At 33.9% G+C, this 14,560-nt stretch overlaps 1 protein-coding gene across 1 annotated transcript in view; it reads right to left on the bottom strand.

The window, feature by feature from the left end:
• Positions 1–1,496: 1,496 nt before the first annotated feature.
• LOC145284448 (prefoldin subunit 5-like) overlaps positions 1,497–14,560 on the bottom strand; it is a 15,151-nt gene continuing 2,087 nt past the window's right edge. Inside the window, exons 2-5 of the mRNA XM_080133270.1 lie at positions 12,508–12,642; positions 5,660–5,734; positions 3,400–3,505; positions 1,497–1,671 (exon numbers count right to left, since the gene is read on the bottom strand). Of these exons, the coding sequence (XP_079989396.1) occupies positions 1,586–1,671; positions 3,400–3,505; positions 5,660–5,734; positions 12,508–12,642 (402 nt within the window). The 3' untranslated portion in view covers positions 1,497–1,585. The remainder of the gene's footprint in view (positions 1,672–3,399; positions 3,506–5,659; positions 5,735–12,507; positions 12,643–14,560) is intronic.

Genomic DNA, 14,560 nt, shown 5'->3' on the forward strand with positions numbered 1-14,560 from the left:
TCAAGTCCAACGTAAACAAGTTCTTGATGTACCGTGCCCCTAAGTAATCCAATCTACAAAATTTCCACCACTTACAATTACTATGCTATAATCCTATTGACTCCTGTACACCCATTAACCCTTATCCTCGAGTGGCCTCCGGGTCTTGATAAATGGGGACTTCCATGTACAAAAAAAAAAAAAAAAAAAAAAAAAAAACGCTTCCCTCTCTGAAATCGGGAAATAAATATTTGATCACATGGTTGTCCCTTCTAAATATGATGAAAGAGTCAATTTTGTTATCAAGACTTTGAAGAACCAAGATACTTGTTCAAATCAATACTCTTTCAATCAACGGAATTCAAGGATAAACCAAAAAGTAGGAGTAATCTTTTGCTAGCGCGCGTGAAGGTGGTCATTGCAATGATAGATGATTGTCCAAAGGATGAAAATATCTGACTAGCAAGACCACTTACAAAATATTCAGTGAATGTGGAAAAGTCTTGCCACGGAGTTATTTGGAGAGTGGAGACAGTTTTAGATGTTATATTCAGTAAGACATCTTAAGCAGCTAACATTGACCACTAACAAAGAGCCATAACCAGTCAAAGGTGAAGACATCCAAGGAGAATATAAGCCTCCACTACTGCCACCGGTAGAGGAAGAGTGGCAGTTGAATATGGGAAAGCAAAAGGTTGGGGGGGGGGGATCTCGTGAGCAGTTAGGCCCCCTTGGGGCTCTCAGCCAAGAAATTTTGATGGGATTTGTGTTTTGATCTAGTCAAGCAGAGTCTTGTCATCCATCTAGATCAGTGGTTCTCAACCGGGGTCCACATGAACCCTAGGGGTCCACAGGCAAAACATAACAAAATTATCATAATTATTGTAGAATACTTTATTTGCATTAAATTAGTTTTCATTTAAAAATAAAGCTTAATTATATAATATTTCTTTGATTATTAAAACCTCAAAATTTATGAGTGAAAAATAGAAGATTGTCTTATGACCAATAGTTATGAAGGGGTCCACTAAGATAAAAAGAAGAGAAAAGGAGTCCATGAGTAAAAAAGAGGTTGAGAACCACTGGTAAAGATGGACAGGTACCATTTGTAAACTAAAAAAAAACTAGACTTCTGGTTTTGCTTGGTGTGTGTGAATTGTCAAGCAACTTTAGACCAACACATAGATGATTGTGGCTGGTAAATGCACATAATGCAGGTTTGAAAATAAAGATTGTGACTCATTATCACTGGATTTTGATTCAGAGGCACCTCTAACAAACACTCAGACTAATCAATCTGGCAGGCAATTCTTGCAACATTGTTTGAGAACAGTTTTTCCAACACAGAAAAAAAAAACTGAACTTTTTGTTTCAGGACAACGAACATAGAAACATTTTTTGTGATCTAATTTTAATGATTTAGGTTATCTAATATTTTATTTGACAACATATTCCTTGCCATTTTTTTTTTTTTTTTTTCTTTTTGAATGCACACAATGAAAATGAGAAATACAAGATAATTTTGCATGAAATTTATTAAAGGGACGACAACAACAAACTGATAAGACAAATATACATTAATTGCACTCCTTGATCCTCATACTTCTCATGAACTTCCCCCAGCAGTGACTGGTGCGGCTTGCTGGGCAGCTAATTGAGCTTGGACTTTCATCTGTACCATCTCCATTACAACTGAGGAAGAACAACAAGCAAAGGAATGAAGAAAAACTTTATGGTTAGAAACTTTTCAGTTTAAAAATAAAATGATTTAATTTGTTTATCTCTTCATCTAACACTGGCAGAGATACCTCACAACAAACAAGTTTTAAATAATGAGATGATCAGTATTTAACGTTATCGCATACCGTAAAAGTTAACTTTTTAAAAAATTGTACAATATAATTAAGAAAATAAAAAAATCACCAAATGCAAGAATTTAATCTATTATGTTCAAGGTTTTTTTTTTTTCATACTAACTAGACTGTACTCACACTTTTATGACAAAAAAATGTATTTTTATTATTTTCATCTGAAATAAGTTAGAATTTTACTCCTGCCCTCCCTCTCTTCATTTAAGCAATTGCTAAAACTAGCATTACAATTTATCAATTTGAGAGAAAAGAGCTGTGGAAAAGAAATCCATAAAACTGTTTAAATTATGTAAAGGCCATCAGTGGCTCAAAAGTAATCAGAATTTGTTTATCCTTAGACATTTTTCTTAATTCTAAAAATTGGCCACAATTCAGACATCATAATTTCAAGAAATACAGTAATTTCTCTCTCTCTTTTTTTTGTAAGCTATTCTTATTTTTCTGATTATGTAGCCAGGTGTCTCTTGGACCATGAATGAAAAAATTAAATGTTTTTAAAATTGGTACATTGTATCAAACAATTATTATTACACATTGCACTAAAAGGTTTCAACAAAGTTGCATCAGTTCTTCACAATTTGATTCTGTACATATTTTATTCACAATATAATGGAAAAATTGGATTCGATGTAATGTGTAACCATAAGTCCAAATGGCAACAACCTCCTTTACACACACAATTTTTTCTTAACTAAAGGTTACACATCATTTAAATGCTATCTGATCAGAAAATGAGTGATCATCTTCCATACACCATAACGTTTGCTATTTTCTAATTCTTAAATGTCTAATTCATCTTCCCTACAGGACAAATATTTGTTTGTTCTTTTTCTATGGTTTTACTTTGTACCATTTTCCAATTCACAATAAAAGAAATACGCACTGCTTTATTATTTTTACATCTGGTCTAATACTAAACTTCATTTTTTGGTAAAAAGTATAAAAAAATTATTTCATTTTTAATTTACAAAATTATTAGAAAAGTAACCTTGCTAATAACCAACTTTGTAAGCAAAAATATTGTATAGAAAAACAAACTAATAGATATAAAAAAAATTATATGAATTAGAAGTACAAATCGTTTTTTATTTAATCTTTAAATGAAAAATATAGGCTATGTAAACTAAGACGTTATGAAAAAAAGTTTTTTGATATGTTGAGGATGAAGAAATTTTATATGCCTAGTTGCATAAAAAAAAAAAATACAACTATTTTTTTTTTTTTTTTTTTTAGTTCTAAAGAACTATAAATAGTATAACAGAGACACTTTACTATGCATATATGGCACGTAATGAGGACAGTTAGAAACAAGGTAGTTTTTAATGTGGGGGAATCTAAACTGAAGGCTATTAATATTTAAGCCACAACATGGACTTTTAGGAAATTAATAAATTTAGCGGAGACGATTAAATCTACCCAAGCAAACCCGGATTACATTCTGAGTTAAGCATTTAATAAAGAACTGTTTTATTTAGAGATAAGTCAGTTGTATTTCGCAGATTTTTCTTTCAAATTGAAAAAAAAAAAAAAAAAAAAAATTACAAAATACCTCGTTTCATCTTGTATTTGTCCTGCACAAGTGGTTGGATTTTTTCAATTTGTTTTGTGACGTATTCGACTTTCCTTTTAAAATAATCTTTACTTGCATCAACGGACTGGAAAAAAAAAAAAAAAAAAAAATTTTTTTTTTTATTCAACTTTAATTTTTAGACAAAAAAATATTGCATGCATTTTTTTTTTCTAAACATTTTAAAGATGATATTTGAGATGGTGATGTTATTTACATGATTCTTGCGTCTTTCCAACAAATTATATAAAAAAAAATACATATTCTTCCCATGGAAAGAAAATATAATAAGGTTGGTTTAACTACTAACTTAAAAAAGGAGACAATCTGGATGGTCCTAAAAGATGCTTGGGTCAGACCTATCTGCATTTTACCAGTAGGAGTTAAAAAAAAAAAATCACCGAAGTGAAACAAAGGAAATGGGCAATCAAAACACGCTTTTCCCCGAGTTAAACAGTTTAAGCTGAGCTCAATAAGTGACCCAAGAGGTCACATTTTCTAGTTTCATACTAAAACTTCCCTTGATTGTTGGTTACTACATATTTCATCTGTACATGAATGTTTTGGATGGAGGAGTTAGAGCGAAGAATATGAACATGCACTTGTGCGTTCATGACACAGACTGATCAGTCCAATGTTGCTGATTAGTGTTGCAAGTTTCTTCAGCCATGTCGAACCCCCCAACAACAACATCTTAGAGATCAGACTACAGTTTGGACCATATGTCTAGAGAATCCTTCGCCTTATTCATACTGACATGGGAATCTCCCTTTCTGAGACCCCATGGTTCAGCAGTTTTCCAGCTTCAGTGGAAACCACTCAACTGCCTCAGAACAGGAATGGGGGAGCAAAACTGCAAATCATGTTTATAAGCAAATAATAGATGCTTTAGGTGGGGGGGGGGGCAGAGTTGCAGAATGAGTTTTTGCCTGACCATGCAAAAAGATATAAATCCCATTAACACAGTCCTTTAGCCAAGAGCCGTAAAGACTCAACATGTCCAAAGAAACACTACCAGTTCAACTGATTTCAAGCTCTACTATATAGCTCCTCCTCCTCCTCCTCTGGAGGCTTAAGCTCTGCCCATCTCCTAGAATCTTTTCACCTCTGACTGATTCTGGCCTTTGTTAGTAGTCAGGATTTAACTATCCAGGAATTGACAACTAAAAATATCCACTGGAGATAATGGCCAGACAGTTTCCATTCAAAGGGATTTATCTGCAAATAATCTTGGACACTGCTTTTCTCACAAAGGCCAATCCCAGTATGATACTCCTATTCAATGAAACTCACTTCACGTCCAATAAAGAAAATATGTCTTGGGTGGTCAGATTTGGAAAGATATTTTCAGTTCTCTGCTCCATCCCTTTCTTCCTTTGTCCAAGCATCTATCACCTGCATCATCTGCCAAACACGTTTACAATAATAAATATGTGGAATGGAATGATGTAAATAATTGAACTGAGGGTGAAGGGGTTTTTATGAGAATTCATATTCTGATTTTCTAAAATTCTTTGACTTTGTATTGAAACAATGTCAATAATTTAGGGGGGGGACTTTGTTGGGAAATCCTTTCACTTTGATTTATAATCATGTTTTTACTGTCGAATTTAAGAAATTACTAGCTGGATGCCTGGCGTTGCCCGGTCATACAATACACTTCACACATATTTTAATTTATGCAGATTGTGTATGCATTATTATAAAATCAATCCTCTATTGAATATTATATATTACGAGGAATAATTTGCCGAGTGAACTAATTCGCAAAACAAATTTAAAAAATAATAATGATAATGTCATTCATCAAATACTGTCTGTGTTTGTTTACAATATCATGTCAGCTGACATTTGGGCATGACAATCTTCAAAAATAGTCTTTCTTCTCTTATAGATAAAAAAGAATTTTTACAGAGGAATATTTCATGTTCAGTTATGCCGGAGTAACGTAAAATATTCCCCATGAAAACTCTTTTTTATCTATAAAGGAAGAAAGACTATATTTTAAGATCAGATTTTTTTTCGATTTTCATTACTTATTAGATGAATTTCTATGCAAAACATATCTAAGAACACTGCCAGACATATAAATTAGCTTTGTGTGAAATTTGCAAAAGATAGGCTCAGCCATTTTGGAACCTATGAGGAAAGAACTCACACACACACACAAAGTAACTTTATATAATGGTAAAGATGTCTACAAACAAGTAACATGTTTTGTAATAAAAGTTTGTCTACTTACCATTTCAATGTAATATCCAGTACCAATGTCTACCAAACATTCTTGAACATTAGATAATTGACCAGGAACATACATCTTACAAATGGTTAAGGAAACAGCAAAAATAATGACAGCAGAAGCAAATCCATTTTAAACCGAATGTTTAGAATTTACAAAGTTCATATTTAGAATATTGTAAGCTCATTAATAACATATACAGGGTGTTACACAAGTCGTGATTGGACATTAAATATCTCAAAAACTATTTAGGATATAAAAAGCATGCTAAGATTATATAATCATTAATATTAAAGTTGGTGGATTGTTTTTTGTTTTACGGCATATCAACCCTTTTCAGATCATTTAATGCCGAATCCAGTGATTTGGAAGAAAAAGTTTTTAATAGAATATATTTGTTTTTTTTCAAGTCAGTTTCGATTTAACCCATAGTTGGGACCCTAACAGGTACTACCACTCTAGGTCAGAGTGGACCTGGGAACAATGGCAATTATGGGGTGGCTCTACACTTCCCAAAGCCCGCAAGCTGGGACCTCACCATCGGATATAGTTTAAAGTCATATCCAGGACTAATATTAAAATTGAATTTGATAAAATTACCAAGTACTCTATTCACTATGCCACGAATTTTACATGTACAGCTTTTAAATCTATACCATTCACAAGTTGTGATGAACACATTTGGATATTAAATATCTCAAAAACTATTATGTCGATAGTATTTGTTTTTGCAATACTTTTTTGATTGAATTATACGAAAGTGCATTTTTACCTAAGTGCAAGTTGGGAATAATTTTCTCTTTGACCAATTTGGAACCCTCAAATGGAGAGCGGCATATGTATTATTTTTTTAAATATAATTGTCCACTGACGCATGTTTAACTATTAAAGATATAAAAAGCATGCCGACATATATAATCATTTATATTAAAGTTGAACTTGATAAATTAATTTTTAAATCATGTCACTTTCATTTAACATATATAGTTTAGTAGATATAAAGTCTTGACATTTGTCCAAGACTTCTGAAACATTCTGTATTTTAGAGGTTAGCATACAGAGTTTCTCAGTCATGATAAAGGACATCTATAGGAAAGAGGGGTTCTGTTGAAAAACAAAGCCACATAGAGATAGCCCATTGGTCCTATATGGCAATCTTCTAGTGATGGTGTCACTAACAAAACACTCGCTTCCAATTTGTCATGAACCAGCACCAAAGTAGTAAGGCTCAAAACTATCATGAGAACGCTCATGTCAGTGCAAAATCTGGTCTAAACCAAAATAGCAATACATTAAAAAAAAATTAAAATATCGTTCAGATTCACTAAATAATGTACATTTGTAATAGTTGCTAGAAAAAAAGAATCCACAAAAACCAATCAAACTACGATCAAATGGATGAAACCTGAATAATTTAGATACAAAATAAACATGAGCACACTGGAAGATCAGATGGATTCTTTAAAGAATCCTGCAACTGATTGCGATTTGGTTTTATGGCAAATTAATTTTTATGTTCAAATACATTTGATATCGTCAACAATTCTTTGCATACAATTAACTAAACACAAGTCAATATTTTACATACAAATTGAGGGATGGAGGTGTATCTTTCTCAATTTGGATGTTCTGAGAAAAATCACTGCTTAAAATAAAACAGTGCATTTACTAAGAAATTGATATTTAAGAAAACATACAAGTTAAATGACCACAATATTTCTTTTTCTTTTTTTGCTACTTTTACACGCCAAACAAGGCACAGTACCATTTGGATATAAGAGGCTACTATTTGGGACAAAATCTGTAAGGATACTAGGGAGTTGAGCAGCAAAATGTCCATATTACACTTAAACTTCTGCATGTCAGTACAGTCAGGGATACAGGAGGGAGGAAACTATTTAAGTAGAAGGCTTTCTGGCATCTAAGGATCTCTACAGTGTAGGGGTGGGATTTTGTTGCTTCTTGAGTGAATCAGAATGTATTTTAGTGGGGGTATAGAGGCTTGGAGTTCATTAGAGCACTTTCCATTAAAATACTTGTAAAAAAATGGTACAAATATGGGCGCAAGTCTATAAATGGTCCACAAATAATCTTTTTTACTATAAAAATCTGAAAAAAATCTTTATAATGTACGTACTTTTCACTGCATAAAAATGTCATATTCTAAAAATCATTAATCGATCAAGTAGTTTTTTTTTATTTAAGAAAATCAAATATTATGAGACATTTTATTGAAGAAAAACTTAACGCCATCTTGTTTTTGAATGATACACTGCTAGCGACATCTATTGGGAGTGTTTGGAATATAAGATCGGCAAGGGGCAGACAATCGACTTTCCACACTATAGAAAAAAAAACTTGGAAAATTAAGACATTTATAAGTTTTTGAGGAATTTGAAAACGAAAATAATGTTTAAAATTCCAGCAAATGAGTAGTTTCCAATATATGAAGAATTTTACGTAAATTGAGCACCCACACGTTGACGCTCCTCCAACAAAAATTCGGCAAATGTGTATTTCAGCGGCGTAAATTCAAGTTTTACACTAGTGGTGGCCATAAAGTGGGAGATCATTATACATTTAATTATTATAGAAAAGTGATCCCCCACTTTCTTTAAACTAACATTTCTTCATCCCCAGGTTTAATAAACTGATAATAAAATTAAAAAAAAAAAATCCTACCGGATGCCAAATATTTCACCCACTCACTCAAATATTCCAACCGAGAGATCTTTTTAAGATTCTGACCATCCTTTTAAGTGCAATTGTTTAATCTATCTTGCACTTGGTTTACTGGAAAAATTTGCCAGGTAGGTTTTGAAATTCTATTTCATGAGTCTAATAGTTGCTCCTATAATTACTGGAATGAGAGAGATCTTCCTAAGATTCCAGTTTCTTTTCATGTCATGCATAAGACCTTGGTATTTCGTTACCTTTTCCTTTTCAGCGCTGTTCAACCCAGCATCATTGGGGACATATCTCTGCAAAGGAGTTGAGATCCTCCACCCCCAGGCTAAAGGTAGAGGAGACTGGGATGATACAGGTACATAACCAGACCATTCTACCAGGAACAGTATGGTATAAACAATATAAATAGTATGGTATAAACAAAAAAAGTTGGTACAATGACATCATCGAGTGGAACGGGGGGGGGGAACTTTTTGGCAATAAAAACAATAAGAAAGCAATAAAAACAGCTGATATTATACTCATCATGGCAGCACTCCTTAGAATAATTATCTTCCTTTGTTTATATCAGCCATGTTAAATGTCAAATATCAATCATGCTTGACAAGATAGACCTAAAGAAGGTCTGAGGTTTCATCAACCAAAATGTTGTGAGAATACAATTGTTGAGAACGGTCGTTGAATAATCCAAATTATCAACCTTACCTTAAAAATTTTAAAATACAGTCATCTTTTTTTTGTTTTGCTTCACTCTATCAAAACCCCCAACACTAATGATTACTACAATACTATCTCATTGATTACAGCACACGCAATAACCCTTATCCCTGGGTGGCCTTAGGGCCTTGATAAGTGGTGACCCCCATGTAAAAAAAAAAAAAAAAAAAAAAAAAATTTACCAAACTATAAGATAAAAATTTGTTTTGTTTTTCTGTAAAGAAGGTTACAGCTTGATTAATTGCTGTCCAAAGAGACGGGTGGGGGACGAGTAGATTTTGCTAGTTGAAATAATCTAAAAACTCGAATGAATATTAATATTAAAAAGAAAGTCAAAATCATGAGAAAGACGTCGTGCTCATATAGTGAGAAGACAGGAAGACATTTTTTGATGAAATAAAATTTATCTTCTCTTGCCATGAATAGTTTGAAGTTTTAGCCTTCATTAAGATTTTTTTTTTCTTAGAAAGAACTGTCATAAAGGAGAAAAGGTGGGCAAGATTTTTATAGCAAGCCCCACTCTCCCCAATGGTTTACTGCTACTTGTGCAGCTGCCATTGCGCAAAGGCAGCATGCGTACCGCAGATTTAACCGACATAAGTCCAGTTCAAACATACAGAAGTATATAGAAGCCAGAAGTAACTGTAAGAAAGAAATATCGACAGCTAAAAGAGAATTTACTGAAACCACCAAAAAACGCATTCAAGCACAGAAATTAGGAACCCGTGACTTCTAGAAAATCTACAACAGTCTAGTAAATAATGGGCAATCAACAATTCCCCTTCTATCCAACAATCATGAGGTTGTTTGCTCAGCAACCGAGAAGGCTAACATGCTTGCTAGTTGGTTTGCCTCCAACTCCACACTGGACCCTGCTAACCACCACCTCTCTGACTTTCCTTTGTGGACTGATGCTACACTAAACGATCTGAAAATCACCCCTTTTCAGGTGCATGCTATCATAAGAAATCTTGACACTTCAAAAGCATGTGGACCTGATCTCATCCTGGCTGTGCTATTCCGCCGAAGTAGCTCCAGTTCTCTCCAAACTTTACAACAAATACTTTAATGAATCTTGCTTTCCTGCCTGCTGGAAAACTTTCTGTGGTACCAGTTTTCAAGAATTCTGGCGAAAGAACTGACCCAGTAAATTATCACCTCATTAGCTTTCTCCCACTTTTCGCCAAAATATTTGAGTCCATAATTAACAAAGCTCTAGTCCATCACCTTACAGATGCTAAACTTCTTACCAACCAACAATATGGATTTAGGCAAGCCCGTTCCACATCAGACATTCTAACTGTAATCACTGAACGTATATACCATTCACTGGACAAAGCAGGGGAGGGTAGAGCGGTAGCTCTAGATATATCTAAGGCTTTTGACAGGGTATAGCATGAAGGTCTTCTCAGGAAAATCAGATCATACGGTATCACTGGAAGAATACTTAACACAAGTAAATCCTTCTTAGATAAGAGAAAAATCCAGGTTGTCCTCGATGTCGTACATCCAAACAATGATATAAATGCAGGAGTGCCTCAAGAGTCTATCCTTGGGCCTCTATTATTCCTAATATTCATAAATAACCTCACTGATAAAATTGTCTCTGAGATGGGTATATATGCTGATGACACCATGCTCTATAATAGACACGACAGGAAAACAAATGAACACATATCTAAAGAAATGGCAGAAACACTAGAGGATGACATCCAATCTGAAGTGGAATGGGGACAAAAATGTATGGTCACATTCAATGCTGCCAAGACTAATCTTGTTTGCTTCAATAATTACAAGAAACCTTCTCTACCACCTATAGCAATGGCCAAAGACTTTTTATCTGAAAGTACATCTTTTAAACTACCCAACCTCACGTTCACAGAAAACACGAGTTGGAACAATTACATTGAGAGCATTGCCAAGACCGCTGTGAAGAAGGTAGGTTCTCTCTACCATGCTAGAAAGCTACTAACGCCCGAAAGTATCCTGTACCTCTATAAGGCCACCATTCGCCCATGTACGGGGTATTGTTGTGATATTTGAGCTGGTGCATCTGCTACTAGTCTCTCGCTCCTAGACAAGGTTCAAAAGAGTCGCCAACCTGATAGGTCCTGAACTGTCATCTAGGCTTCAGCCTCTGTCCCATCGACGAAATGTTGCATCCGTCTGCCTGTTCTACAAGTACTTTAATGGTGAATGCTCCGACGAACTGCAATAAAAACCTCAACAAACCCAACAAGCAGCTAAATCCCACCCCTTCACAGTAGAGATCCCTAGATGTACGAGAGCCTTCTACTCCAGTAGTTTCTTCCTCAGAACTGCTAGACTTTGGAATTCCCTTCCGGGTTCCTGCTTCCCAAACTGTACTGACATGCAGAAGTTCAAGTGTAACGTGATCCAACATCTTGCTGCCCAACTCCCCACATAGTACTTCTGTAGCTTATCTCTCTGATAGTAGCCTCCTACATCAAAGTGGCAATGTACCTTGTTTGGGGTGAAATTGTAATTAAAAAAAAAAAAAAATTTTAATTAAAGATGGAGAGGAAAAAAATGAAGGCCAAAAAAAGAAAAAAGAAAAAAAAAGCTAACGTGAGAAAGAGGAAAAAAGAAATAAAATTCAGCCAAATAACAATGGATAATGATGCAAGGTTAGCTATTTGACAACTTTTTCTTAAAAAAACACACACACATATACACATTCTGAGGTTCTTTGTGCAGAATTCACTTAATACTAAAAATAAAGGAAAACATGTATGATGTACGTACATGTGAGGAAACAAAAACATGATATTCCAAAAATCACGTAAATTGATTAAGTAGTTTATTTATAACTTGAAATATCAAATTTTATGAATAACAGAAGAACGTCTGTCTTGTCTGCAATTTCGAAAATACATTTAAAAAAAAACAAAAAAAAACGGGGGAGATAACTCAATCTGGCAAGATTTATATTGTAATGCTTATGAATCGCTTAGAATGATTTTCTTTATAAAAACAAAACTACATGATCAATTTATGTGATTTTTGGAATATGATATTTTTGTTAAATCATGGGTACATACAGATTTTTCTTTATTCTTGTTTTATTAATATAGGGAGAATTCTGGGCCAGGACAAATTTCGACAAAAAAGAATTCACATCCATGTGAAGTTCTAGTGATTTAAATAGAAATATACAATAGAAATACACTTTTTCAAGATTTAAAAATGCAAAATCAAGTTAAAAAGAGAACGCAGATAACTACTAAAAGGATTTTCTATTATGATTGAGGACAAAATAATTTGATCCCAGCCTAAAAACCAGATAGCAGAGGGGTATTTTAAAAAAAGTAAAAATAAAACTGATTCAAAGTAAAACATTTTCAACTCTTAACACATGCACCTTCTAACATATAAAGAACAGTAAAATAGCATTGGAAAAATGCATGAAAAGCAGTAAAGGATACAGATCCTGTAAGTGGAACTAAAATATCTTTATCCAAATTCTCTTTGTTCACTTTGCTCAAACAATCTTGAGATTCTGCAAATTTGGTTTGGGTCAGTTTTAATTGACTCAAAGACGCTGTGAGGAACTCAATTTCCTGCAACGATACAAAAAAACAAAAGTAAACAAATCATTCAGAAAAAATAAATAAATTGCAAAAATTGCTAAAGATTTATTATAATTATTTATAAATTTCAAACTTTTGATATTGTAATGATAGTTTGGAATTGTTTAAAAGATTTACACAGCAAATATAATCCTCTTCATCATATTTTATCTAATCTTGTAGTTTGCTGTTTAATCTTTAGACATCAAAAGAATTTTTATTTTCACAAAGAAACGTACATTTTTATAGATTGAAATATGAATCTACTAAAATTGACAATCATATAAATTCTTTAGTGAAACTGATTTCAGCATTACACAAAAAAAACGTATTTGGCAAATTTTATTCTAGTTTTTGTGTATTCTGTGAACACATACCTATTATGCTGCTAAAGAATTCTAATTTTTAAGATTTCAGAGTGGAGTATCACTTTCCTATATAAATTTAAGCTAAAATAATCATTTATTTTTGGTCATCACCGATTTCTGGGAACTTATTGCAGAAAAAAAAAGTGTAACCAATTGGGGGGGGGGGCTTTTCTTAACTTTATCTTATTTTGCAGCCATAATTTTTTTAGGCTAAGTGGGTCTTTTTTACTGACCAATATGTTTCTGCTTTTTAATATTTTAATTTTTACAATTCCAAAGTACTTAGGCAAAAATCCATACAAATGATATAATTAGTCTTTATTTTGGCTCCCTGTTCCAGTGCTAGCGATGCCTGACTCCAGGATCCAGCTTCCTCAATTCCATTCTCTCAACTTCTGTTCCTATCAATCTAACCCTTGGCTACATCCATACAGACCGGACCTAACCGAGACCTCTCATCACACCTCAACGATGTCCACATCAATCTGTGACATCGTTTCATACTATCTATGATTTAGCTTCCTCACTCAAATTCCTACAATATTTGTTTTTGTTTATCCAAATCTTGACCATGTCCACATGGACTGGACCTACCTAAGACATCTCCTCACACCTCAGGGGCATCTATGTCAATCTCTGTGCGACATTATCCAGGTTCCACATCTCCAACGTTTCCAGCTATTTAGTGTCCTCATTCTTGTCTATCCAGTCTATACTGCTGTCCAAGTACATTTCCTGTTTTCCAATCTTCCTGATTCCAAAATCTTTGATCAATTGACCTTTTCAAATGTTTCTTTTACAACTGTTCATTTATGTTTGTCCCCTCGTCTTTGCCATTTTCCATATTTTGCCTGAATCTACTTTTCTTAGGTGTGTAGCCGATCAGCTCCAGCATCAGCTGCAACACATTTATTTGTTATATATCTGGGGGGGTTACCACTTTGTTGTGTGAAAAAAGAGATTAATGATTGCTCCAAGAGAGGGAGAGCAGCGTGCACTTATCTTGCTTACTAACAAAAAGAGATAGCACTGCCTTCTCAGCTGTTTTAAAGTTTGCCCCCCCCCCCAGGTCAGGTGACAGTTAATCAATGAAATGACCATTTGGTTATTTAAAAGGAGATTTCTCTCCCGTTGAGATGAGGGTTTAATGCATTGGTGGCTGGTGTTGGGAAGTTACTTCTTGATTACCTCAGCTTTGCTTGCAAGATGCTTGTGAACTGATTGTCACGTCGCGGAAGAGGGCAATTCTTCCGCAACCTAAGATAGGTGCACATTGCTTCCTTTTCTCGACTGAGCAGTCATTGAATTTTTTAGGGGAAAAAAAATTTTTTTTTTTTTTCACAATTGTCTATACTGAAAAATGCCCGGATTTTCATGTAAAAATACTGTAAAAAATACATTTTTGTCTATTAAATTGTCAGGAGAAAGTTAAAAAGCCACTGTTCTAATGTTAATGAATCTTAATGTCATTATTTCAGCACGGTCCGTAACTGCTCAAACTTCACAGCGAAAGAGCCCATAAATCAATCCGGATAAAAGAT

Source organism: Euprymna scolopes, chromosome 9 (genome assembly GCF_053919585.1).
Source record: "Euprymna scolopes isolate OS-2025 chromosome 9, ASM5391958v1, whole genome shotgun sequence".
Taxonomy (NCBI): Eukaryota; Metazoa; Mollusca; class Cephalopoda; order Sepiida; family Sepiolidae; genus Euprymna; species Euprymna scolopes.